Here is a 25,988-nt window from a genome sequence, read left to right as displayed (position 1 = left end):
TAGCTCTGACGCCCCACCTTTGGAGTTTAGCTGTCAATAAGGACAGATTGATCTCCCAAATGCAACAGGGCTTTCGAAGTGAGCTAGGGATGTCCTGAGCTCTGGAAGGTTCACAGGACCTGATTTCTCACCTCTGCTCGTTCGACTTGGCTGGTCAGGTCCACATCCTCTGCATACCAAAATAAACTCCCCAGAGCTGCTTATCTATCTCTGGATAATTTCAAAAGATTAATGACACTTGCATAGGTTCAAACTCATGTCATTTAGCAAAGCACACGTTGAGATTACATTACAAGGTTACATAAAATATTCACATTGTCATACATGAATTCAACAGAAAATAACAATCAGTCATTAGATATACTACATAATCACCACAATCATCATCATCAGCTATTTATATAGCGTCACTAATTCAGCAGCGCGCTTTTTCGTTATTCACTATTGCTCTCTTTTGTTTGCATTGAGGAAGATATTTTCACGTGTCATTATTTTTTAGATTTTCCTTCTGCAATGGAGATAAATACCTTTTATGTATCCCCTACTCCACTTGGTCCTTCAGTGCACCTGCTGGGGAGATAAATCTTTCTCAATTTCAAAAACGTAGTGCCTCCACTTGGGTTATGTTTATCTTAGAGGTTGCAAATTTTGGGTTGACTCGGGAAACCATTGCCTAACTCCGTATAAATAATTTGTGATTACTCACACAAACTCAAACCAGGAAAATGGGGATAAGCCGTCTGCAACGTTTAGTAAAAGTCTGTGTAACTATTCACTAAGTGAAAAGTATTCAATTTCAAATTAGGCTGCAATCCATGTAACCATGAAATTAAATGACATACAACGCTACAATGTCAGAGCAAAAATTGTTTAACTGAACATTGGCATTGAATATAGACAAGCGAAAATGACATACTATGGCAACAGTATTAGCATTGGTCAATTAGCAGGTTCAAGATGACAATGCTTCATAGTTGCCTACTCCTGCGGAATGTTCGGGAGACTCTCAAAATTCTGGGAGTTATCCCCGACTCCTGGGAGAGCAGGGCAACCTCCCGACTACTCCACTTTCTCAGTGAAGCGGACAGGGTGCAGGCTTTCGTGACGTGATTTACAGCGAATCATGTCATCTTGATGCTATAGACCGAAAATGGTGTCATTTCGCAACAGTGATGCTATTCCTCTAGCCACCCCCAGGATATGGCAGTGAGATCTCCCCTCCCGGAGGGGAGATCTCCAATGTAGACAAGTATACAATACTTCCAAATGACTATTTGTTTTAGGCTAGACCAGTTATCTAGGCTCACAGGATGAGGCTGTGTAGCAGCAACAAGTTAACTGTCACACTCTTGGCTAATATCACTGGGCATAGGCTTGAAGAGGGCAAGATTCTTAAATAAACTTATGAGCTCACACCTTGAAATGAATAACATCCCATACAGGCAATATGGATGAAATGGAACAGCTAACACTCTCTGAGTTGTAAAAGATAAAGTAGCAGCATAGATTGTTGGATTAGTATAATAATAATAATAATAATAATAATAATAATAATACACCAGTATAAATATTCATGTAGCCATAATACACCAGTATGCTATTATGTCAATTTACTAATTGAAGGTTGATCTGTTGACACACTAAACAATCTACTACTACATACTGTTAGGTATATTTAATATCAGAATGCCAACAGTGCATAATATCTACTTTGTAATAATATCTACTTTGTACCACAAGATTCCAGGAATCCTCTGGAATACCCTGTTATTATTGCTGCTCTTGCAACTAGAGAGCGGTCCTACTATCGCTTATAAGTCTCTTGCTATTGACGACAATGAAGAATATAACTCTCACTCTGAAGATTACTATAATGGGAGTTGTAATCCAAATAATAACAGAGATAAAGACAATGACATGGATAGTATTCCCAGAATATTGTTAAGGCTCCAAGTATGAATGCAATAAAAAATATTGATAGTTACTGCAAACAGAATGCATAGGAGGGTCAGGCAAGCCAGGGGTCAGAAACTATTATTATTATTAATTTTTATATATAGGGCGCCACAAAGTATCCGTAGCGCCGTACAAGGACAAACAATGGCACAGTACAAGGTGAAACAGCACAGTACAAGTAACAGTAAGCACTATAACTCTGGGGGCTCAGGCACAGCATGAAAGAGAGGGAGGGAGGGAAAAAAGTGAGTATAAACAGGTAACTATGGCCCAAGAGGGTGGGCACGGATGACAGGTTGAGAGTCACTGAGGGGAGCGGAGAGAAGCGAGAGGAGACAGAGGGCAGAGGGACCGAGAGGAGGTGAGCTGAGTAGCTGGAGAGCGCAGTTAAAAGTGATGGAAACAGAAGGTAGGAGAGCCCTGCTCAAAGGAGCGAACAATCTAAAGGGAGGGGAAGACAGACAGACACATGGATGAGATGGAGAGACAGGAGAAACGGAGACGGAGTCGAGGAAGGGGGAGAAGGGATGAAGGGATGAGAAAGAGAGGTAGCCGACCGGTGGGAGTTTAGGCATGAGACTGGAAGGCTTTAAGGAAAAGGTGGGTTTTTAATGTTCGTTTGAAAGAGGACAGATTAGGGGAAGTTCTGATGGAGTGGGGGAGCTTGTTCCAATGGAGGGGAGCGGTGCGGGAGAAGTCTTGGATACGTGCGTTAGAGGAGGTAATCAGAGGGGAAGAGAGGCGACGATCGTTGGACGATCGCAGTGAGCGGGAGGGAGTGTGAATAGAGATAAGGTTAGAGATGTAGGGAGCAGTGGAGTTGGCGAGGGCCTTGTAAGTCAGAGTGAGGAGCTTGAAAAGGATTCTGTAGGGGAAGGGGAGCCAGTGAAGGGCTCGGTAGAGTGGGGATACAGAGGTGGAACGGCGAGAGAGGAAAATAAGCCTAGCAGCGGCGTTAAGTACAGATCTAAGGGGAGCGAGATGAGAGAGGGGGAGGCCGATAAGGAGAAGGTTGCAGTAGTCCAAGCGGGAGATAATCAGAGAGTGGACGAGAGATTTGGTGGCATCCTGGGAGAGGAAGGGCCGAATGCGGGCAATGTTGCAAAGCTGGAAACGGCAGGATTTGGCGAGAGAGTGAATGTGAGGGGCAAAGGAGAGAGAGGAGTCGAGGATGACACCTAGGCAGCGGAGTTGAGGAACAGGGGAGATAGATGAGTTGTCAACAGTGATGGAGAGGTCAGAGGGGAAGGAGGTACGAGAGGGAGGAAAGACAATGAGTTCAGTTTTAGCAAGATTGAGTTTAAGAAATCTAGAGGACATCCAGGAGGAGATGGCAGAGAGGCATGCGGATACCCTGGAAAGAAGGGAGGGAGAGAGATCAGGAGAGGAAAGGTAGAGTTGAGTGTCATCAGCATAAAGGTGGTACTTGAGGCCGAAGGAGCTGATAAGTGCACCCAGAGAAGAGGTGTATAGTGAGAATAGTAAGGGTCCAAGGACAGAGCCCTGAGGGACCCCGACTGGAAGGGAGGAAGAAGGGGAGAGAGAATCAGAGGTGGAAACAGAGAAGGAACGGTCGGCAAGGTAAGAGGTGAACCAGGAGAGGACAGTACCGGAAACCAGGAATTCCACAATGAAACTAGGGAGTAAGCAGGAGCAAGGTCAAACGAAGCTGGAGTCTTGGGTCACAGTCAAATGTGCAAAACGATGGAACAGGCAGAAGTCATATAATCAGGAGAACAACAGGCACAATAACAGGGGAGTACTGACAGGGACCAGTAGCAGCAAACAATTGATGAACTGCAAGGAGCAATTTTGGAGGCAGGTATATAAAGCAGTGGAACAGGTGCAGGTGATGATCAGGGAACGAGGCTAACTTCTGCATGCAAGGTGGAAATGTCCAATGGCCAAACAGCAGCACCTCTGGTAGCATAGAGGAACTGCAGGCCAAAAACAAATTAGAATCAGAGTCCTAACACATATGAGGGCAGATTCGATTCCCTGTGGTTTTTTAGAACAACGCGGGCCGCACTTTATTACCGTTGCAAAGGTAATTTTAGTCTGGATTTTTGCTAGCAGCTCACAGAGATGTGAGCAAAAAAATCAGCAATGAAATTACTGTATTTAACGGTAATCATGCACAGCCATTACCGTAGTAAAGGTAATAGTGGCCCGTGTTAGTTCTTTAGAACAAAGTGGGTAACTGAATCTGACCCATGAAGTTCTTGGCGAAGGGTAATGAAGAGTACTCACTTAAACAAAAAAAAGGATTGATAAGTGAAAAGGATGAGAGGAGAAGTCTCAGCAATTCGAGACCAAACCTGGGGCTATAGTATTCCACAGTACTGGTGGTTAGCCCCATGTATGGTGCTGAGCAGTATATAGTTGTTAATGTTGTGTGCAAAGCTTCTGTCACATACCATTGCAGTTCCTTCAGTTCTCAGTGCCTAAAGCACCGCCACTGCCCTAACTTGCTCTTCTGTCCATGATCCTCTAAAGGTGTGCGCACCATAGTACAACTTATCGTGGGGCTGCATGTGGATATCGCTAAGCCTATTTAAGACACTTTAAGACAAATTATCATGTTCTTGATCAACAAGGTATCCTGTGCTTGTCTAGGCCTTCTATCCATATAATACACTAATAAACTATTAATAATAAACTATTGTTCTAATTATCCATTACTGTCATAATATGGTTTCTGATCATCTATTGATAGTGACCCTGATGACTTTGATAGTAACTCAGAATCCGACTGCCTTTTCAGCTTGTCTTCAAATGCATCTTCTGTGTCGAATCTCGAACACAACCGTTTCCTTCCATTTCCGACAGTTGCCCACTAAGGCTATCATGGAGGCTGCAGTAAAACCCATTACCAGCTCCTTTAAGGGGAATTCCCTTCCTGCACATTATTTCCTCCAGGAAGTCTGTTATTATATGTTTCCTTTGTAACACTGCTTATAAGCATCTGTAAATTTTGCTAAATACATTTGCCAAGTACTTAAACTGCATGGGGCACTTCTGGAATTAATGTATTAGTGAAATACCCTCTGAGGTAATTTTACTGAAAGTTAAATTCAAAGTCATTAATAGCATTAGAGATATTTCAAAATGATGAATAAGATGATATCAGACCACACAGTGTGCAGTGACTCAGTACAGTCATATCTTGTGAAAGAAATTACTTCAGTCAGTCTTACCTCATGAGAAGTTCTGTGAATGTGAAAAAGATGACAGCAATTGCAAAGATGACATCCCTGATTGTCCTTCCCTCAACATTGTCCTGGAAACCAGTGGATACAACTGTTATTTCCGAACACTGTGAATTTCTTCTAAATACAAATGTGCTTATTATTAAATCAATAGTCTTGCAATCACCTGTGTGTTTCACACATGAGGGGATCCATTCACCTGTACCTCAGATTAACTTGACTGTTAGCTTAAATGAGCCCTGTAGAATGATGGACACAATAAATCTATTGGTGTGCTTGACAAATTTTCCTGTTTGAAACACATATCTGACTTTAAAAAACAGCATTCAGTATAACATTGCGTTTTAAGATAAACTACAGATCTGCCTGAATTTTGCAAATTACACCAAAACAAGTCATAAATGGTAATTAGGGTGTTCTAAATTATTCCAACACCTTGGACAACATGAACCAAGGATAAGAGAAAGCAGTCTTCCAGTTTGTCTATTGTGCTGGTTTAGGACCCTAAACTTCATTGGGGCAGCATGATGGCTTAGTGGTTAGCACTTCTGCCTCACAGCACTGGGGTCATGAGTTTGATTCCTGTTGATGGCCTGTGTGGAGTTTGGATGTTCTCCTTGTGTTTGTGTGGGTTTCCTCCAGTTTCCTCCCACACTCCAAAAACATACTAATTGGTTAATTGGCTGCTATTAAAAATTGACATTAGTCGCTCTTGTTCTGTGAGTGTATGTTGGGGAATTTAGACTGTAAGCACCAACGGGGCAGGGACTGATGTGAGTGAGTTCTCTGTACAGTGCTGTGAAATTAGTAGTGCTACATGATGATTGATACTAATTAAATATGTTAATTGAGTTGTTGCTGCATACATATATAACATACTAAAAATAAAATATATTAATTGCTAGACTCTAAGTTTAAAATACATATTTTGTAATCACTCCTTGGCTCTCTCTCCACCCCTCACTCCTCTTTTATTTCTCTTTTCCTCCCTGTTTTCCCCACCCTCATGAACCCCCTCCCTATTGCCACTTGCCATGTCTCACCTTTCATGCGGACTCCCTTCACATGCTTGCCCCACCACACCTATTCAAATTGATACAATACACTCAATGACCTCTCCCCATTTCAAAATAACCTGCTATATGTATTCACCATACAAACATCAAATCTGCTACATTAATTTATGTAAATTAACAAAAACTATACTATGATATTACCTGTTAGGTATATGTACAAATGCATTCTCCAGTCACCGCACAATATGTATTGATTTGTAAACGCAATGGTACCTGTTTGATTTGAAAAATAAAATGTTAAAAAATATGTGCGAAAAGGGATATAATATTCCAAAATATGCAAGCAAATGGCTAAACCTTCACACAACTTTAACTATTCCATAGTTGTAAATGTTAGTCTGTATAAACAGCAAAAAGCTAATGGTACAGCAACTGTAATACCACTATGGTGGTCGTTTTTCATTCTTTTATGTAGGAGTCGACCAAATTACATTATGCTAGAATTACTCAATAAAGACAACTTTATCATGGCATTTTTATGCATCTCTACATACTCTTTCGTAAAAATGTAATGTTTTATGACTATAGGAAAATGATGTTATTGAAGACTCGAGCTATATACACACCTAGACCCCTGTGACCTCACCCCCTCTGCTCTACCACAGTGGTACTGCTGATAAGTAGATATATCTGTATGTTGCTAAGTGGGAGTAAATCTTAAATTCTGCTATCTCTGTTGCTATGGCACATCTCCAAGGCGATGCTACCCCCAGGCAAGGGTTAAAGAGCCGCGCAAGCGCAGTATGACTTCAAGTACTGAGACAGCAGCCTGTCGCGGGCCAGTTCAAAAGGCATCAGGGAGTGATGGAGAGGAGTCAGTGCTGATGTCCTAGCTGTCCTGGGCTCCCACTGCTGGGCGGGTCATGAGTGGGTGTGGGCGTGTAGGAGTCAGGTGCACAGGGGTGGACACGGCGTTGGTTTAACCCAGCCCAGACTACGGGAGCTTCATCTCTTCATCACTTGTAGGGGTCCCGAGGATGAGACTGAATGCAGGGGGTCCAGGCTGCCCAGCCAGCAGGGACACAGGCCTCTAACTAGCACCTGCAAGAGGTAAGCTGAAAATCTATCTATCTATCTATCTATCTATCTATCTATCTATCTATCTCTCTCTCATTATCTATCTATCTATCTATCTATCTATCTATCTATCACTCTCATTATCTCTCTCTCTCATTATCTATCTATCTATCTATCTATCTATCTATCTATCTATCTATCTATCTATCGCTCTCGTTATCTCTCTCTCTTATTACTTATCTATCTATCTATCTATCTATCTATCTATCTATCTATCTATCTATCTCTCTCTCATTATCTATCTATCTATATATCTATCTATCTATCTATCTATCTATCTATCACTCTCATTATCTTTCTCTCTCTCATTATCTATCTATCTATCTATCTATCTATCTATCTAAGCTATATGTAATTCTGAACTTGTACATATATTTAGTATTTATTAGGAATATTCAGCAGTATATACTTACAGTATTGGCAGATCATATTCACGCTAGTTATTATCAAATTATTAGCCAAATATATTTGCAATAAAGCGGATGCTCTGTGTTTTTTTTTTATAATGCACAGATAATGTACTTAGTATTGTAGACAAAGTTGTTGTCACATTTATTCTAAAGTTAAAAAGTAATTACTTGTTGGTTCTAGGACAAACTAGGGACTACCAAGCTAGCTTCATTGCCATCTAGTCACTGTAGAAATATTTAACATAGATGTATAATATATACGTTTTAGTTAGTTCATATAAGGTAAATCATTTTCTCTAAAAAAAAAATACTGTACGTTAGGGACACATGGTGGATGTTTAGTGTATTTGTGAAACTTTTGTTTACATGTGAAATAAATAAAACATAGGAAGAAACTAGTATTTTGTATGATTCCGAAGAATATCATGACAACTATTTTCTTCTGAATGTAAATTGAGACATTTTCACCATCTAGTGCTTTTCTGTTATTTCAGATGCCACCGATGGCCTGTGGAGTTGGCTGGTGTTAGCCCCTGTGCAGTCAGTGGCAGTAGAATGTGATCATTCGCAGGTTAGCCTTTGAACGAATGTCCAGTTTGATGTTTAAGTCCGGTTTGTCACAATTCCTACACAAAATGAAGAAGCAGAATATACGGACTTTATCCCTGATCCTCTGCATGTTTTCCTATCTTTTGGTGGGAGCTGCTGTTTTTGATGCCCTCGAATCAGAGTCTGAAAGCTCTAGGAAAAGGATTCTAGAGGAAAAGAGGACTGACCTAAAAAAGAAATATCATTTTTCTGATGAGGACTACCGAGAGATAGAGCGAGTGGTTTTGCAATCTGAGCCTCACCGTTCAGGCAAGCAGTGGAAATTTGCTGGCTCGTTTTATTTTGCTATTACAGTAATTACTACGATAGGTAAGAGTTGGTGTTGTCATGCAATCACTTTAATTCCAGCAGGACTATAACATATATCACTCCCATTCCATGCAGCTCAGGCTTGCATGCTGAATTACATAATACAGATTTTTTTCATTTCAGTATGAAAAAGCTTTACCGGGGAAATCTTTCAAATGAAACCTCATGAAATTGTTTTCAATTGCAGTGCTTTCATAGGTGATTCTTGTAGTTATAACATGTGTCAATATTGAATAGTCAATATGTTTTGGTTTATAATACTTTGTATTAGTTGTGTCACCCAAAATAATAACCTATTTACCTCACAGTATTTATTGCTGTATGGTATAGACTGTGGTATAGACCTACTTAGCCCACTAACCCAATGACAATGTGTCACAGGCATTGGCAGATCAACCTAATTGTGTTATGTTGGCACTAGTTCCTATCTCTTGTTGTTACTTCTTCTTAATTACAAAGTTCTATATATAAAGGGGGTTATATACCTGGCAACATTCTGCAATGTATTCACTTTATTATTTATATAGGTTTTCCCACTACACCCCTTACTTTATTCTGCAGAAGGTGAACATTTTAAAAATACTATTATAAAAGTGAAGTGACCATGGAAACAGAGTTTCTTTAATGACCAATAAGTAACTTCCCTCTGCTACTCTAGCCCCTAAATGTTAGGATATTTATGTGATCCAGCACTTTCTAAATGTACTGTACTGTGGTTGAATTTACCCTTGCAACATTTTATATGTTTTCATATCCCTTGTTTAGGATCTGACTTTTCTGCAACTGATTTAGTATGAATACTGATAACTTACTATAACACAAAGGGGCATATTCAATTCTTTTTTTTTCCCTCCGCGTTAAAACTACTACCGTTATTATGGTAATAGTTAGCTGGAATCCAGCGAGAAAACTACCATAATAACAGTTTTTCGAGCGCGAGATTTTCGGCGTTTCCACCGACAATTGAATATGCCCCAAATGGTTGATGCTGGGCAGATACCAGAGAGTACATTTTCCTCACATTTTACCCTCTCTCAAGTAAAGAGACATCAAGTCTAGACAGGCAGCCATTATAAGGGTCACATGTTTAAGGGATGAGAGTAAATAGGCAGGGGCTGTCGGCTGTAGAAAAAAGTGAGAGTTGGGTCAAAAGAGATGCAGGATTTAGGCAAATAGACTGAGCTGTTAGTTAAATCTATATTGCCTGCTCTTTACAGCAGTGGTGTCTATAGAGAATAAGTGTGGGGCTGGGGCTAAGGTAGCTACAGTATGAATGGTTCAGAGAACTGGAGAGAAGTAATAGACTGTAAGGTGTACTGCTGATCCCAATGAGCCAAACTGTCGGTGTCCCAGACCACATTTCCAAGCAGTGAAGGTGCCTACTCCATTGTCCCAGCCTGGGGGGTGGCAAAGGAAACTCCACCTCCTCAACTGACTTGCAATGCCTGGATCGATTGTTCCATCCCACTCTCTCAATACCCACTCCAACTAATCATCATTCATCCACAACTCCTATATTACTGCACCATGCACCTACTCAATATATCTTCTGTACCTCTCCAACTCACCTTCTCAATCCTTCTGTATAAAATATTATTTTTCCTTCTCCGATAATTATTCTCCCCTCACTTCTTCGCTCCTCGCTTGTCTGCACTCATCAGCTGCTCTGTTCATTGCAAGCACCTCACTTACCCACCTACACAAGCAGAAATGAGCCCGACATCAAAATAATCTTTCATGCCCTCTCTATTTCCCTGCTCCTTCCAATGCCGGATGACATCATCTTACCACATCCTGGTCCCTGTGCTATTCCGACTATCTGTTCACGCTCCTCTTTTCACAACAAAACTTCCCATCCACCTTGTACTTACAATCCCTCCGACTTTATCCACAGCTCTCCAGTATCCTCCCTCCCCTTTTCTTGTGCATATTGGAAGGATTCATTTCAAAATCCCTTAACCTCATTTCCATTGGAAAAACCTGGCTTAGCATTATGTCCCCTGCAGCTCTCTCCTGCAGAGAACTCTCCCTCATCCACACTCCTGGGGGTATATTTACTAAACCGCGGGTTTGAAAAAGTGGAGACATTGCCTACCAATCAGATTCTAGTTATCATTTATTTAGTACACTCTACAAAATGACAGCTAGACTCGGATTTGCTGCTATACGCAACATCTCCACTTTTTCAAATCCACAGTTTAGTAAATAAACCCGCTCGATCCAAGTTACAAACCAGCAGTGTAGGCATCCTACTTTCCACTCTGTATCTTTTGAGTCATACCCCGGAAGTCTTCCTCTCATTCTCTTCCTTTAAAGTCAACACCATCCAAATCCACACATGCACATTGATACCTAAATGCTCCTGGATCTCTCTGCGGCATTTAACACTGTTGACCACTCTTTTCTCATACAAATGCTACAATCCCTAGGTTTTCAAGACACTGTCCTATATTGGTTCTCATCCTACCTAATCGCTCTTTCAGTATTAATTTATCTGGATCTACCGCTGCTCCACTTCCTTTATCAGTAAGAGTCCCACAAGGCTCAGTCTTAGGTCTTCTGCTGTTCTGTATCTATACCACTTCTCTTGGAAAACTAATAAGCTAATTTGGATTTCAGTATCATCTCTATGCAGATGATACACATCATCATCATCACCACACACATCATCATACACAAATTTATCTATCCTGTCCTGATCTCTCACCATCTGTGCTGTCTCGCGTTACTGACTGTATTTCTGTCATTTCATCCTGGATGTCCTCTCGCCAACTCAAACTCAATCTTTCAAAAACAGAGTTAATAATATTCCCACCCACCAACAGAAGATATCTAGCTGACATTTCTATTTCTGTTGAAATAGAAATGTCGCTGCCTAGGTGTAATCCTTGCCTCTATCCTTTGTTCCCCACATCGACTCTATATCTAAATCATGTAATGTACATCTAAAAAACGTTTCCAGAATACGCACATATCTCACACAAGACACTGCAAAAATGTTAAATCATGCACTTATCATCTCCCACATTGACTACTGCAATTCCCTCCTTACTGGCCTTCCCCTAAACAGACTCAAACCCCTACGATCTATTTTGCACGCAGCGGCACCATGCTCTCTTTCACTCCTTTGCAGCAGGTTGCCCTGTTAGGAAAGCAGTACTTCTCTAACACAGCAGACACAAAAGCGATTGACATCTTGACAGACTTGCTTGCTCTGTTTGGATTGGTTAATTCATGCACAGGGGAAGGGACAGAGATGTCATAGCAACTCAGATGACTGCAGTCTCAGCTGTTTGACCTTTATCAGATCACATTAGGACACTGCCCTACAGATGTGTAAGGAGCTTCAGATGTCTGAGGAGGGTGGGAGTGTTGCAGAGGAATGTCAGATTAACACAATTCATTTTACCTTGTTTATGTCTGAAAATGTAAAATTTGGGATTTAGTGGTTTACTGGTCCTTTTACCTCAGTACCAGTTTGTTAGACAGATTAATCAAAAAGTCCTATTACCGGCTTCATCATACACATGAAAGTCTTACAGCCGGCGATAACGCTGCTATCGCTGCCGGTATAATCCGCCAGCCTTCATCTATATTTCACCTATTTAACGACTGTCATGACGGTGCTAGCACCAACTACAATCACAGATGAAAATCATTTTAGAGACGCTTTATTCTTTGAAGTTTTGTGGGGTTTTTTGTTAATAATTTTATCTATTTATTATTATTATTATTTTTTTTTATATATATATTTGTGGAACTGAAAGCCGATATCATGTGCATGCATGAGCTGGCTAGCCTGGCTGACGCCTGCACGTATGTACAGAGACTTGCCTGGCGACATGGTACGTTAACCCTTAACGCTTCTGCTCAGCTTCTTTTACAAATTGCAGCGATAAGGGATTTTTTTATTGCTGTGGTAAGCGGAAGTAAAAATTAGCCTTATCACTGGAAAAAGGACTCTATTAATAAATAGACCCATATATGACATATACAAGCACAAAACACTATAAAGTGTTAGGTCTACAGGAAGTCAGTTATTAGACAATTTTTTATTCCAGACCATGACTTTTATTCTACTGTTGCAGTAAGTTCATACTTGCCTACGTGAATGTGCCTCATTAAGCTCTGACACCTCTGCTAGGCAATGCTGTTAATTTGCCCATTTCCCAGCAGGGGACCATAGGCAAACAGAGGGGGGGTTTCCTAATGCCTGAAACCCCCCCCCCCCTCCCAGCCTGGGGCACTGTATGCTTGAGGTGGCTGGACCCTGCCCCGGAACAAGCCACTTTGCAGCTTGTGTGCAGATCGTTTCTGTCTGCTCTGTTCACAGGCATCTCAGCCATCTCTCCCCAAGTATTGAAAGCAGTAAGAACAGGTGGGAGAGAGCAAGACAGTCTGTCAACTGTTCTGATACACTAAGTTAGGACTTTGTCCTGATTGTAGGGACAGTTGGGAGGTATGTCCTGCTTCACACGGATCTGCTCGAAAAGAGAGAGCTGTGTACCCCTAACAGTACTGCAATCAGCATTGCCTGTGTATATGATGGGGATAGGAAACGTTGGAGAGCAGCCAAGCGCTGTCTAAAATTATAGCCCCACCCCGAAGCATACCGGCCATGCCCACTGATGGTGTGGCATGGAAACCCCTCTGTACATATCCTGCGTTTTCCACGGTGACAAAATGGCGCCCCCTGATACAGCTGTCACATGACCTCCATTCTGTGGGATCACTCGGATGAGAGGTTTTCAAAAGTTGGCAAATATGACTTTAATAAACGCTGTTCACATGTAGTGGGGGCAACAGAGGGAGCATATACAAGAAAAAAAAGAGTACAAAATGCTTCTACCCACGGACCGGCATTCTCCCTGCTTTGCCCGAATGACTGCGTGAATGTCATAGGGATTAATAATCCTTTCTTAAATCTCTCTCAGTGATGCATTCTGTTACATCCAATTCTAGATAAATTGAATGCCACTCAGGCAAAGTGGACTGACCACCAGCCTTATAGCAAAATAATCTAAGCTTTTATGTCTACATCCCTTTTAAAATGTATTTTAATATTGTCTCCCAGACGTAAGGCTCATCTATACTGCTTATACAGTCTATGGATTTATTTTTTTGTTCATATTAATCATATCCTAATTCTTCTCTAGTACAAAAACTCCTATTTTGGGTAATATTTTACTGCATAGATATTCTATCTGGCTTAACCATTTTTTTCTTGCTCCCAAAATATCCTTTTATGGTCCCATCTGCTTAATTTCTCTCTGTACTTGACATAACCTTAAAATGGCTCAGTGGTGCAGACCAATCATTCCCCTTTTCTTTATATAAATTGCTATGTGGAGATGTCAGAGGGTAACAGCAGACCTATTTTTGGACATAGAAACTAATGTGACGTTGCTGAATGTATCAGTCCCCTCAAATGTGCACCCTGACACTCATAAAAGAGTTGTTGTTGTTGGATTTTTTTTTCTGTTGACACTGTTCTTAAATACTAATCTTCTGTGACCGCTAGGAAAGAAGCAGTCAGCCAAGACAGAAAAAAATACAAGAAATAATCAAGAATACACTGTCATGTTATTGTCTATACTTGCCTACTCTCCCAGACTCCCGGCAGAGTAGTCCATCCTCCCTTATCCCGCCTGGTTCCTGCCATGATGATGTGATTTGCATCAACTTGCTTCATCAGGTCCCTGACTCCTAATGCACGATGATGTGAATCACGTCATTGCACAGTGGGGGTAACGCAAATCTCATTGTTACAAACCCCTCAGCTAATAGCTATGGGTAACACCTTCATCCTTTCCTTTTCAAGTGTTTTTGTAAATCTACCCCTAAGACTGTCTTAAACTTTTCACTTTTGTGTGTGAAAGTTTTTTTTTAACATGGTTTGAGTGCATTTAAATGAGCCCTAGTGTAGATGTGCCACTGCAAAATGTGCCCCACTGAAAGTATAGGTCAACATACACAGAATTGTCAGCTATAATAGAGACATATTGACTGATGTCCTCTCACTTCATAATTAATATAAGCCATAAATTAGACTAAACCAAGCGGTATTATAGGTGTTGAAAGAAGTGGTACTAAAGTATAGTATAGATTTTAGATGTGTTTCCTGGGAGCAGAGGGTAGGCATGTAATTTGAATTGTGCTGGGAGGACCATCTGGGTGCACCGGTGTAAAACGAAGGCATTTTGCAGTGCACATCAGGTGCGCTTAGCAAATAGACCACATTGTATTGTACCTCCCAACATTTTTAGTCACAATGGGTTTATGGCCACGTTGCAATGGGGGCGTGGTTACACTGTGATGGGGCGTGGCCACGTTCCCAGGGGGCTGCCTAGCGCTGTAAAGCTCTGTAAAGCATGAGGCTGCCCATTAGAGATTTCCCTGCCCCTCCAAACACTGCAAATATTATTGTGGTGTACATGTGAGATCAGTTGCTTTTTAAATTAATTCAATAAATATTATCCGTTTTTTGGCGCACCCTGTACATCTGTTTTATTTCACCAAACACTGCAGTACCTGGTACGCTGCACCTCTTCACCGCTGCTGTGCTATGCAAAGCAGCTGTGAACAGAAGATACCACCCCACGCTGTGGGACAAAACACTAATATCGGGACTGTCCTGTTGAAATTGGGATCGTTGGGAGGTGTGTTGTTATATTTGCTATGTAGCGGCATTGCTCTGTTCTCTGTTATCAACTGTTTTATGCAAAAGGTCACTAGCGTCCTTTATTACTCACAGGAATTTATTAATTGCATCACTGTGTGTATCAAAATGCCACTCTCCATAATCACTCCTTTATCTCAAATATCTTAATTTAAAAAATGTTTTTAAATGCATTGTTGTTATTTTTTAACAGCTTCTGACACAAGTCAGTATGAACATCGCAATAGAAGGAGAGAGAAGGAAAGCTGGATCTATATCGGTGGAACACAGAGCACTTTTGTTTAGTTATGAGTGTGTTAAACATAAAAATCAATGTTATAAGTTAAAATGTAACCTTTATTTTAATCAACAAATAAAATTCTTCTTTAAAAGCAGCAAAATTCATGAGTGTTAAAGTGGAAATAAAAATAATAAAGATAATTTGCCTAATACAGTGAAACGCGCATCAGCCGTTTGCTGAATTCTGTTAATATTAAAAGATTAGCTATCTGATGGATTATCCGTAACTCAACTAGATTGACTTTATTGTGCGAGTGTCACAATGTAATACTGCCCAATTCTGAGTTAGAAGCAATACAGGCAGTGAGCAAATCACTCCCCGTCACTTTATCTCTTTTCAAACCAGAGTAACTAATCGATAAGACTATCAGCATAATCTTGACAGGGACATTTGCCAACTAGAACCTTTTTTATATTAAGAGATTTATACAAGAATCTAATTGAACATCTCTATTATTGAGGATCCCTGATAGATAGAAAAATAGTTTCCAGTTCAGTGCTACAATTGGAGACTAAGGGGTATATTTACTAAATGGCGGGTTTGAAAAAGTGGAGATGTTGCCTATAGCAACCAATCAGATTCCAGCTATCATTTATTTAGTGCATTCTACAAAATTAAAGCTAGAATCTGATTGGTTGCTATAGGCAACATCTCCACTTCTTCAAACCCGCAGTTTAGTAAATCTAGCCCTAAATATCATATTATAACATTATTGACAACTCAGAAACTAATAATTATTAATAATTATAAAATGGAAATTTTTTCCTTCTGATATTTTGGGGTTGTTTGATCTTATTAAATGGTATGAACAGTCAACCTGTAATTGGATAATAATATATAAAATAAGACATGCATAAGTTTCCCAAGAAGATAGTGAGATATATTTTTTCAATTCATTATTTAATAATACCCCGTTTTTTCCAACACTGGTTGGGAAAACCCGGGTTATTGACGACCCGGGTCTAGGTCGGATCACCCAGAATTTACACCTAGGTCTTTTGCAGGGTTATTCCTGAGTCCGACCCAGGTAGATGTCAGTCTGAATAGTGAGACCTGGGTTTTTCAACCAAGTGTTAAACAGTAAAGAAAAAAAAAATAATTCAAAAATAAAAATGAATGAAAAATGTCCACTTAAAGTTATGCTTTTAAAGCGGCAATAGCAGACCCCACGCCTGGATTACATTATACAAGCGTGGTGTCCACTATTGCCGCTTTAAAAGCATAATTTTCACCCTGGCTATTAGAGGTGACTTAATTTCTTCCTGTAGCTGCTGGACATTCAGTGTGAGAAAATACTACCTGTCTATTAAATGGTAAGTGGACACTTATCATTTAATGTGAAAGGGGTATAACTCAGCATATATAAAGAATGTGAGTCACACTCAGCAATTTTAAATTCATGTTTATTTTCTCTTATTACTTATGAATTTTACTGCTTTTAAAGAAGACTTATTTGCTGTTTAAAATAGAGGTTACATTTTAACATATAACATTGATCTTTATGTTTAACACACTAATAACTAAACAAAAGGCGACTGTGTTGTGCACCGATATAGATCCAACATTCCTTCTTTCTTTTTCCTTTTATTGCAGTGTTGATTTTAGCTGGAAGTTTGTACCCCATTGGAATCAAACCATGTAGAATGGGTATAATACCTAGAGACAATATATAATCTTAACATAATATATTAAAAGGGTCAACAGTCCGTTTATTGTTACTAGTGCAACAAGAATCTTTCTATATAAATAAGTATGAAACAATCATTTATCACTTTTACGTCTATGAATAATAGGTGTCCAACACACTCACACTTTCCCCACCAGATGCTACAATTGTTAATCCCCAGAACTGGTGCTACCACTGAGGGAACTCGGTGGCCGCCTAGTGAGCCAAGGTTTTGGGGGTACCTCAAACACAGGATGAGTGATATAATGTCACTCATCCAGCATTTTTATTTTCTCCACAGCTCTGGGGATTTAAATTAAATACACATCCCTTCCTCATTGAATGACAATGGGGAAGAGGGGTGTAAGGGTAGTTATTTACCCCCCCCCTCTCTTTGCCTCTCCTCCTGCTCCTTTCCATGTAGAGTAAGTGGGCAGATCATACAAATCAGACTGCTGCCCCTCAGTGTCAGTGATAGGGTGGAAGCATGGTTCCATGAGGTGACATCACAGCGCCATGTTCCCAGTCACTGACATTGAAGGACAGCAAGAACCGGTGTGATGTGTACAACACACCAGAGCCTAACACCCCCTCTACAAGCAGGATTAGTAGATGTACTTGTTGTTTTGCCAAGAAATATTTTTTAATTTGCTATTCTGTCCCAGTTTCAGCACTCAAGATCCTTCATAAAACCACACAGGATAATAATCGTTCTTGCACACAGTTGTGTTCAGCCTGACTTACTCTACATATTTATACAAGAACAGAAATAAATCTGCACAAGGTTGAGACTATCCTCATTCTTATAGTACTATTCATGTTGTTCATATATGTGAGGGGTGCTCTTCCAACTTTTAAACATTGTAAAGAAAAAAGGGAAGTCCAGAATTGGAAATACAGTAAGGTACTCCAGTCCAATCAACACAAGTAAAAGCTGTAACGAGTGAAACGTACGTTGGGTAACTGACGTCATTGGTGAAAGTGGGGCAGGCAAGTGGCGGTGCTGTGTACTCATTAACGAATAGCTATATGTTTATTTCAAATATATCAACCCGCAATAGATTTAAGGCAGATTCAAACAATACTAATAAGCTTTAAGATCATCTTGTCTGTGGATTAGAAAACATCAACTAGGTGGTTAAAACCACAGAGGGGATTACAGGCATATACTGGGTAGGAGAGAGTGGGGACTCCATGACTAAGGTAGACATTAAAGTCTATAATTGGGGGATAAGATGTTACATAACATATACCCCATAAAAGGAGAAAGATTGGTACTGACGAATAATGAAGGACCCACTACATTAGAATTCATTATTTTGGATCTAAACTGTCTAACCCTCTATGAGCCAAATTTGATTAGATACTAGGAGTCAATGTGTCTTAGCTGTTGCGGACAATTTGTTTGAATATAAGTATTAAAAGAACATACTTTATGACCTGGGTGAGATATATACTGTATGTAGCTGTGGGAGGCAGTTTAGAGGTCTATTAGAAAGAGAAATTAGAGATAAAGATTTATATTTTTATATGTTTAGATGTTTCTCAGCAATTCATATACACACCTATTTACTGTCAGAGAATTGGAATGCATTTTCCATAAGATTATGAGACATTTCAGTATGGAAATATGTTATATGTGTGCTCAATGAAAGAATAACATAAAAACACATGAGGAATTCAATCATTTTTTATTTAATATAACTGTCAATATATGTGCTTAACAACAAGCATAGACCTCCCTAGCTGGCCCCACCTAGGAGTTAAAAAGAGTATTTTAATTAACACATTATCTTTCTACTTACACATTATCTATATTTTTGATAATAGTTCACTTTCAATATGGACCAGGGTTTATGCTAAATTATTTGGGATAGTTATATTTTATATGATACATTTTTTATGAAATAATTAATAAAGGTATAAACCATAAAAAAATGAAAAATAAATAAATAGAATCAATTTTAAGATAATTTAAACTTTTTCTTGTGTTGTTTGGACTGGAATGCCTCATATTCCATTTCTCGTCTTCCCTTTTTTCTTTATTCTACATATTATAAACTCTAGGGGGTAAATGTATCAAAGTACGATTTTCACAAATCGCCGATAATCGGCAACATTGCCGACTAAATTTAAAGCGGCAATGTGATTATAGGCAAGTTTTGAGGGGGGGAAAATTACAGGGAAGGGTGAGGGGTTAATAACTAGAGAACGGAGAGTGGGTGAGTTGCAGGAAAGAGGTAGGGGGAATTCATTACTGGTGAGGCTGAGCGAGGGTACGTACACTCAAAAGACATAAATAATTAAACAGCACTCATAAATTTATACCTAAAAATATTTTCAATGTGGCAGCTTAAAAAACACCAAAGGAATGGCTTAAAACAATACATTTTATTTAAAAAACACTTAACAATGAAAAATTATACCGTATGTAAAAAAGATCACTTGTGCCAAAATAGAACCACAATCATTAGTACTCTTCATATAAATAGCAAAACATGATCCATCACTTACACACACTTTCGGGCATGTGCAATCAGTTAGTTATACATGGGTTGAGCCCATGTATCAGGAACAAAGACATTTTTAATTTTAATATAGCAAGAGGCTCTCAGAAACTTCAGAGTGCCACTTTATCCTTCAGATTCATAGCTCTCAATATTGTACAGTATTACAGGGGTTAATCCACCCTTTGTCCCAAATAACAGAGGGGTGTGTACCTTTAAAACTCCAAGGTGGCCACCTTTAATCAATAAGCAAATAATCTCCTCTTTAATTATTAAATAAACAGCGCTGAATGGATTTTCTCCCTACACATACATGCCAGTTATAGATCTGCGCTTCTTTTGTCTCAGCTCCACTCTTACGTGCTTAATCAGCTCCCATATTTAGGCTGCTGACGCGTTTCGTGTTAACTTTAAGACTTTTTCAAAGCATGTCTCCTTGCTAATGTGGTTCCTATATATAGAATTATTCTGAATATTAATCAATCAGGAACTCATCCTCTGATTAATCATCTTCATGCTGTGTTAGTGCAGTATCATCCAATGCACTTTGTAACATTGCTTCCCAATAACACCAAATACAATTATAATTCCTATGAGCACAAATATAAAACATAAGAAGAGAGGAATATGAATTACTGTGGAGGGAGAGGGAGGGTTAATGAATTCAAGGGGAAGATGACAATAGGGGAGAAATTAATTACAGGGGATGGAGAGTGTGTAGAAATGAATTGAGGGAGAGGGTGGTATGGGAGGAATACATTAAGAGGGGTTGGGGTGAATTATAGGAGAGTGTGAATGATAGAGAGAAATTATAATAAATGCATATACACTGATCAGCCATAACATTAAAACCACTGACAAGTGAAGTGAATTACATTGATGATCTCATTACATTGACACATGTCAAGGGGTGGAATATATTAGGCAGCAAGTGAACAGTCCGTCTTAAAATTGATGTGTTGGAAGCAGGAAAAATGGGCAAGTGTAAGGATCTGAGCGAGTTTGACAAAGGCCAAATTGTGATGGCTGAGTCAGATTATCTCCAAAACAGCAGGTCTTGTGGGGTGTTCCTAGTATGCAGGGGTTAGTACCTACAAAAACTGGTCCAAGGAAGGACAACCAGTGAACCTGTGACAGGTTTGTGGGTGCCCAAGGCTCATTAAAGCGCATGGGGGGTGAAGGCTAGCCTGTCTGGTCCAATCTCACAGTAGAATTGCTGTAGCTCAAATTGCTGAAAAAGTTAATGCTGGCTATGATAGAAAGGTGGCAGAACACACAGTGCATCGCAGCTTGCTGCATTCGGTGATAGACTGGTCAGAGTACCAATGCTGACCCTTGTCCACTGCTGAAGACGTCTATATTGGTCACGTAAGCGCCAGAACTAGACCATGGAGAAATGGAAAAAGGTGGCCTGGTCTCATGAATCACATTTCCTTTTACATCATATGGATGGCTGGTGCGTGTGCGTCATTTATCTGGGGAAGAGATGGCACCAAGATGCACTATGGGAAGCAGGAAAGCCGGACGGAAATCCCAACTGTCCTTCTTTTGGGGGACTGTCATGTGCAGTCAGGACTATGGGGCAGTTTTGGCTATAGGGCTTTTTTGTTTTTCCTAATATGTGAAAGGGTTATCGATAACGCATATCAGCAGTAAAATTTGCCTATTTAGCTACATTACTGCATTACCTGCACAGCTTCATACTTCACCTTCAATCTGTCCAGACTGGCTTTCAGCTGCTGAGGCTACTCTAGAATGTAAGCCTTCACGGGCAGGGCCCTCTACTCATTGTCTTGTGTGCGTCCAGTTTGTCTTCCTTGTTTGTCCCTGTCATGTCTGATGCTGAATTGTTTCTGTATGTCATGCGATTTGTTTTGTTTATTGCATCCATGCATTTATTATCCTGCTCTGCACCCATGTACTTGTTATGTATATTGTTTTTATATGTCATATTTGTACTGCTATATCAGGTGCTACGAAATCTGTGGCTCCAAACAAATAAACAATAATATAAATAATAATAATACTGAGACACATCTTCTGAACTGAATATACAATAACCTCTGTAAATGTGACTGTGTGCAGTATAGTACCTCTTTCAGACATATCTTGTTATAAAGTCTTCCAATACTACCCCAGCTCCTGCCTCTGCTCTCCAGTTTTATGACATCCTGATAATCTGGGAAGTATTCTGGATATACCAGGAGAGCAGACAACTATGCTCAAAGTACACTCCCTTTATTCCTTTTAAACCTTTCTCTTTTTTCCTGACATATTGCTTGGTCTAGATTAATTTGTCATGTGTGTTCAATTAATAATGAGAGTAAGAGGACATTAGAGCTGTAATTAGTACATGGGTCACTTTTGTGTGTTTGAAGCTTTTATTGCATTGGTTGTTGTTCAATTGGAAGCTGCAGAATGCATTCCATTGTAATGTGCCCTCTCCACCCCTATATCACATTTGAATAACACTGTACTTTACAACCTCATTCCTCATAGTGCATATTTAGGCACTCCTGTACCTAAGCCACAACTGTCAGGGGACAACCTCCAACCTCTGCCTATCAGCCAGGGCTATCTTTGTAAGATATTACGGTATCCTCGCTCTTCTTGTCCTTCAATATCATCATCATCATCATCACCATTTATTTATATAGCGCCACTGATTACGCAGCGCTGTACAGAGAACTCATTCACATCAGTCCCTGCCCCATTGGGGCTTACAGTCTAAATTCCCCAACACACACACACAGTCAATTTTGATAGTAGTCAATTAACATACTAGTATGTTTTTAGAGTGTGGGAGGAAACCGGAGCACCTGAAGGAAACCCATGCAAACACGGGGAGAACATACAAACTCCACACAGATAAGGCCATGGTTGGGAATTGAACTCATGACCCCAGCGCTGTGAGGCAGAATTGCTAACCACTAGGCCACCGTGCTGCCCCAATAGACTATTTGTTTCCTTTATTTAAGTCAGTCTCAAACAATTTGTCAGGTGTCTCCTTCTCTAAATCTCTCACAAAACACAAACACTTAAAACATTACTATGGCCTTCTTACAGATATTCTGCTGACTTAATAAAAATAGAATAAATTTAATATAAAATCATACTTGCCTACCTTGCCGGAATATCCGGGACTCTCTTGGTAGCTCTCCCGGATCTGACCTACATCCTAGTGAAGTGGGTGAGACAGTGTTCACAATGACGAGATTCGCAGTGATTCGCATCATTATGGGACAGGGCCAAAATTCTGGAATTTGGTGCGGGATACCGCCCTGTTCTTACCAGTTGTCCCAGAGGAGAGAATACAAAAGTTGGCAAGTATGAATAAAATGTAGAAGTGAAGTAAGTATATCTAAACAAAGTACATATGTTTTCTCCCCAGGGATCCTCCCTGATCTCACAATCCTGGAAGGAATCTGGCTAGGCAGGTTTGCAGTAGGTAGCAGTGGAGCGTTAATTGAGTCAGAATTGGAGAATCCACCTGTTTGCCATTCTATAGTCACAAAAACAGCTTATTATATTTGGGGGTAAGTTTAGTAACTTTATGGAGATTTACCAATTGCTTAAACATATTATGGGTACAATCATTTAGGGCTGTGTTGTTGTTTTTTTAAACCTGTTTTACCCAATGCAGTGCTCAAAGTATATAGAAATATCAGTATGTTATTAAAAGAAAGTTATAGATGTCCCAAATAAAAATATGCAATGCATATAGAAAGAGTATGAAATGAAAAAGGTCTTCCTGGTAAACTAAAGACATTAAAATTCTGATCATTGAGGGTAAAAACTATGTATAGGAAGGGATAATTTTTCTGTTGCTTATTTTTGCTATCTTCCATAGTAAATTATTCTGCACCATTATTCCCCTGTAGTCTGGTAAGAACATATATATATACACAAATTAACCCGTGCATGATACTCATGCATTCTAGTCAAATCAAGCTACTTAAGATGTTAAAAAGGTTCTTGTCATGCATTTGGGCCATAGCCCAGGCCTCAACCACCAACCACTCCCCACTGTCACCCCCGGCAACCACCAACCACTCCCCACTGTCACCCCCAGCAACCACCAACCACTCCCCACTGTCACCCCCAGCAACCACCAACCACTCCCAACTGTCACTTCTCCTTCAGGAAATATATATATTTTTTTAAAAAATCTTTATAAACACTTTTAACAATTAACAAATTAAATTAACAAATTAAAAACATCTTAGTATACCAAATTTCAGCCCTTTCTGAATTTTTTTTCCCACACACAATAAGAATTTAGTAGGTCAGTGTATAACTTCGCCCAGCAGGTGGCGCTGCAGCTTGGTTTTATTTTTTCCACACACAGACAGACTAACACACGCCACTAGACATTTATATTATAGATATATATATATATATGTATATATATATATATATATATATATATATATATATATATATATATATGTTATGTACAATGCTATTAATAAGAGATTCTATTTGACTGCAGAAGATCACACATCACTTAGTATGTTAGCTGATCTCAAGCATGAATATCATAACTTGACACTGTATTAGCAATGGACACTTGTCAGCAGCCAGATGCATTAGTTGACCCCGTGATAAAGTGGTAAGTCATGATAAAACCTATCTAGAAGATATGCTTAATATTTGTGCTGTTATCACTTTTCTGGACACAGATTTTACACATATTTGCCATGTGGAGGTCAGGTGGCAAAAGAAGGAGGGGGCATGCTGACGACACCGCGTCACCATGACCCTGCCCCTGCTATGTAATGCAGAGATTCACGGCATCACATAGCGGGGGAGTGGGGGGGGGCTGATGACACAATTTTTTTTTATTAAGCCCCTCCTCCCCAGAATTCAGGAGCCTACCGGAAATTCCTGAAGAGCAGGTAAGCTTGATTTTACACAACATATTTCACTATGTTAAGAGAGCATAGAGTTATATATTGAAGTTTTTCTAAGGTACCCATAAAACACAAAGGGCTTCATTTACTAACGCACATAGAGCCATATGTTCCATGTTGGAGCAGAGCAGCACTGTCCAAATTTTGATGGCTAGATGACTGGGTCAGATCCTGTCCCAGACAGCAGGTCTTGTGGGGTGTTCTCAGTATGCAGTGGTTAGTGCCTACCAAACTGGTCCAGGGAAGGGCAATCGGTGAGCCACACTGCAAAAATTGTCCAGGAATGGTTTGAGGAACATGCCAAAGAGATCAAGAGTTGACCTGGCCTCCAAATTCCCCATATCTCAATCCAGTCGAGCATATGTGGGATGTGCTGGAAAAACAAGTCCGAGCCATGAAGTCCACACCTCGCAACTTACAGGACTTAAAGGTTCTGCTGAGTCTTGGTGCCAGATACCACAGGACACCTTCAATTGTCTTGTGGAGTCCATGCCTTGATGAGTGAGAGTTGTTTTGGTGGCACAAGGGGGACCTACACAATATGAGGCAGGTGGTTTTAGTGAAAATACAAATAAGATAACACTATCCAGCGCTGACCAAAAAGAGAGAATGCTAAGATGATATATATAAAAAAAAAACCAAAATATATATATTTTTATATATATATATATATATATATATATATATATATATATATATATATATAAATATAAAAAAAAACATATAAACATATAATCACATCAAAATTGAATATACTCACTAGGGCTGAAAGAATAGAATGGAATGGTTCATATAGATAAAATTTAATAAAACATTAATATATACAAAAAGGCAAAAAAATAAAAATTCAAATAGAAATGATTATAATGCTAATATATAATATAAATATATAAATGATTGAGCTTAACCAGAGAAAACAAAATAATACATCAATAAATTAAACAACACAAAGTTAAAATTGATTCAACCAGGTTTTAAGCTCTAGCGCCATTATAAAAATAGGCTCACTCTAAACAACATTCAATTGTTGTAAGGAATAGAAATAACGTCCATATATAACAATAAATGGACTAGCAATGTCCAATAATAGGATTGCAATCACCCTCTCTGAATCCAAAGTTTATAGCAGTATAAGATGAGACTGAGTTAATCTCCAAACGTTAGTGGCAGAATGAAAACAGATCATTAAATAAAGCGTATAGCCAGAATTCACATGAGTGTTAGATATGAGACACAGACAGATCTGTATGTAAAAGTTGAGTGCTCCAAATTATTAATTAGCAGCACAGGGTTAATA

The 25,988-nt window shown here is 39.5% G+C and overlaps 2 protein-coding genes across 6 annotated transcripts in view; one reads left to right on the top strand and one right to left on the bottom strand.

Annotated features, from left to right (window-relative positions):
• The window catches only part of GIP (gastric inhibitory polypeptide), a 60,791-nt gene extending 53,705 nt beyond the window's left edge, over positions 1 to 7,086 (bottom strand). For 2 of the 5 annotated variants that reach the window (XM_075176960.1, XM_075176959.1), the window contains exons 1-4: positions 6,808 to 7,086; positions 6,383 to 6,454; positions 5,332 to 5,404; positions 5,154 to 5,236 (exon numbers count right to left, since the gene is read on the bottom strand). The gene's annotated coding sequence lies outside the window, so the exon portion shown is untranslated. Of the gene's footprint in view, positions 1 to 527; positions 571 to 5,153; positions 5,237 to 5,331; positions 5,405 to 6,382; positions 6,455 to 6,807 lie in introns of all 5 variants that reach the window. The other 3 variants (XM_075176961.1, XM_075176962.1, XM_075176963.1) reach the window with 3 other exon arrangements.
• The window catches only part of LOC142094624 (potassium channel subfamily K member 9-like), a 44,835-nt gene continuing 25,821 nt past the window's right edge, over positions 6,975 to 25,988 (top strand). The window contains exons 1-2 of the mRNA XM_075176958.1: positions 6,975 to 7,291; positions 8,223 to 8,646. Of these exons, the coding sequence (XP_075033059.1) occupies positions 8,316 to 8,646 (331 nt within the window). The 5' untranslated portion in view covers positions 6,975 to 7,291; positions 8,223 to 8,315. The remainder of the gene's footprint in view (positions 7,292 to 8,222; positions 8,647 to 25,988) is intronic.

This window comes from Mixophyes fleayi, chromosome 6 (genome assembly GCF_038048845.1).
Source record: "Mixophyes fleayi isolate aMixFle1 chromosome 6, aMixFle1.hap1, whole genome shotgun sequence".
In the NCBI taxonomy this organism is placed as follows: domain Eukaryota; kingdom Metazoa; phylum Chordata; class Amphibia; order Anura; family Limnodynastidae; genus Mixophyes; species Mixophyes fleayi.
Note: the sequence above shows the minus strand (reverse complement) of the source record. Positions and strands in the feature narration are given on the sequence as shown.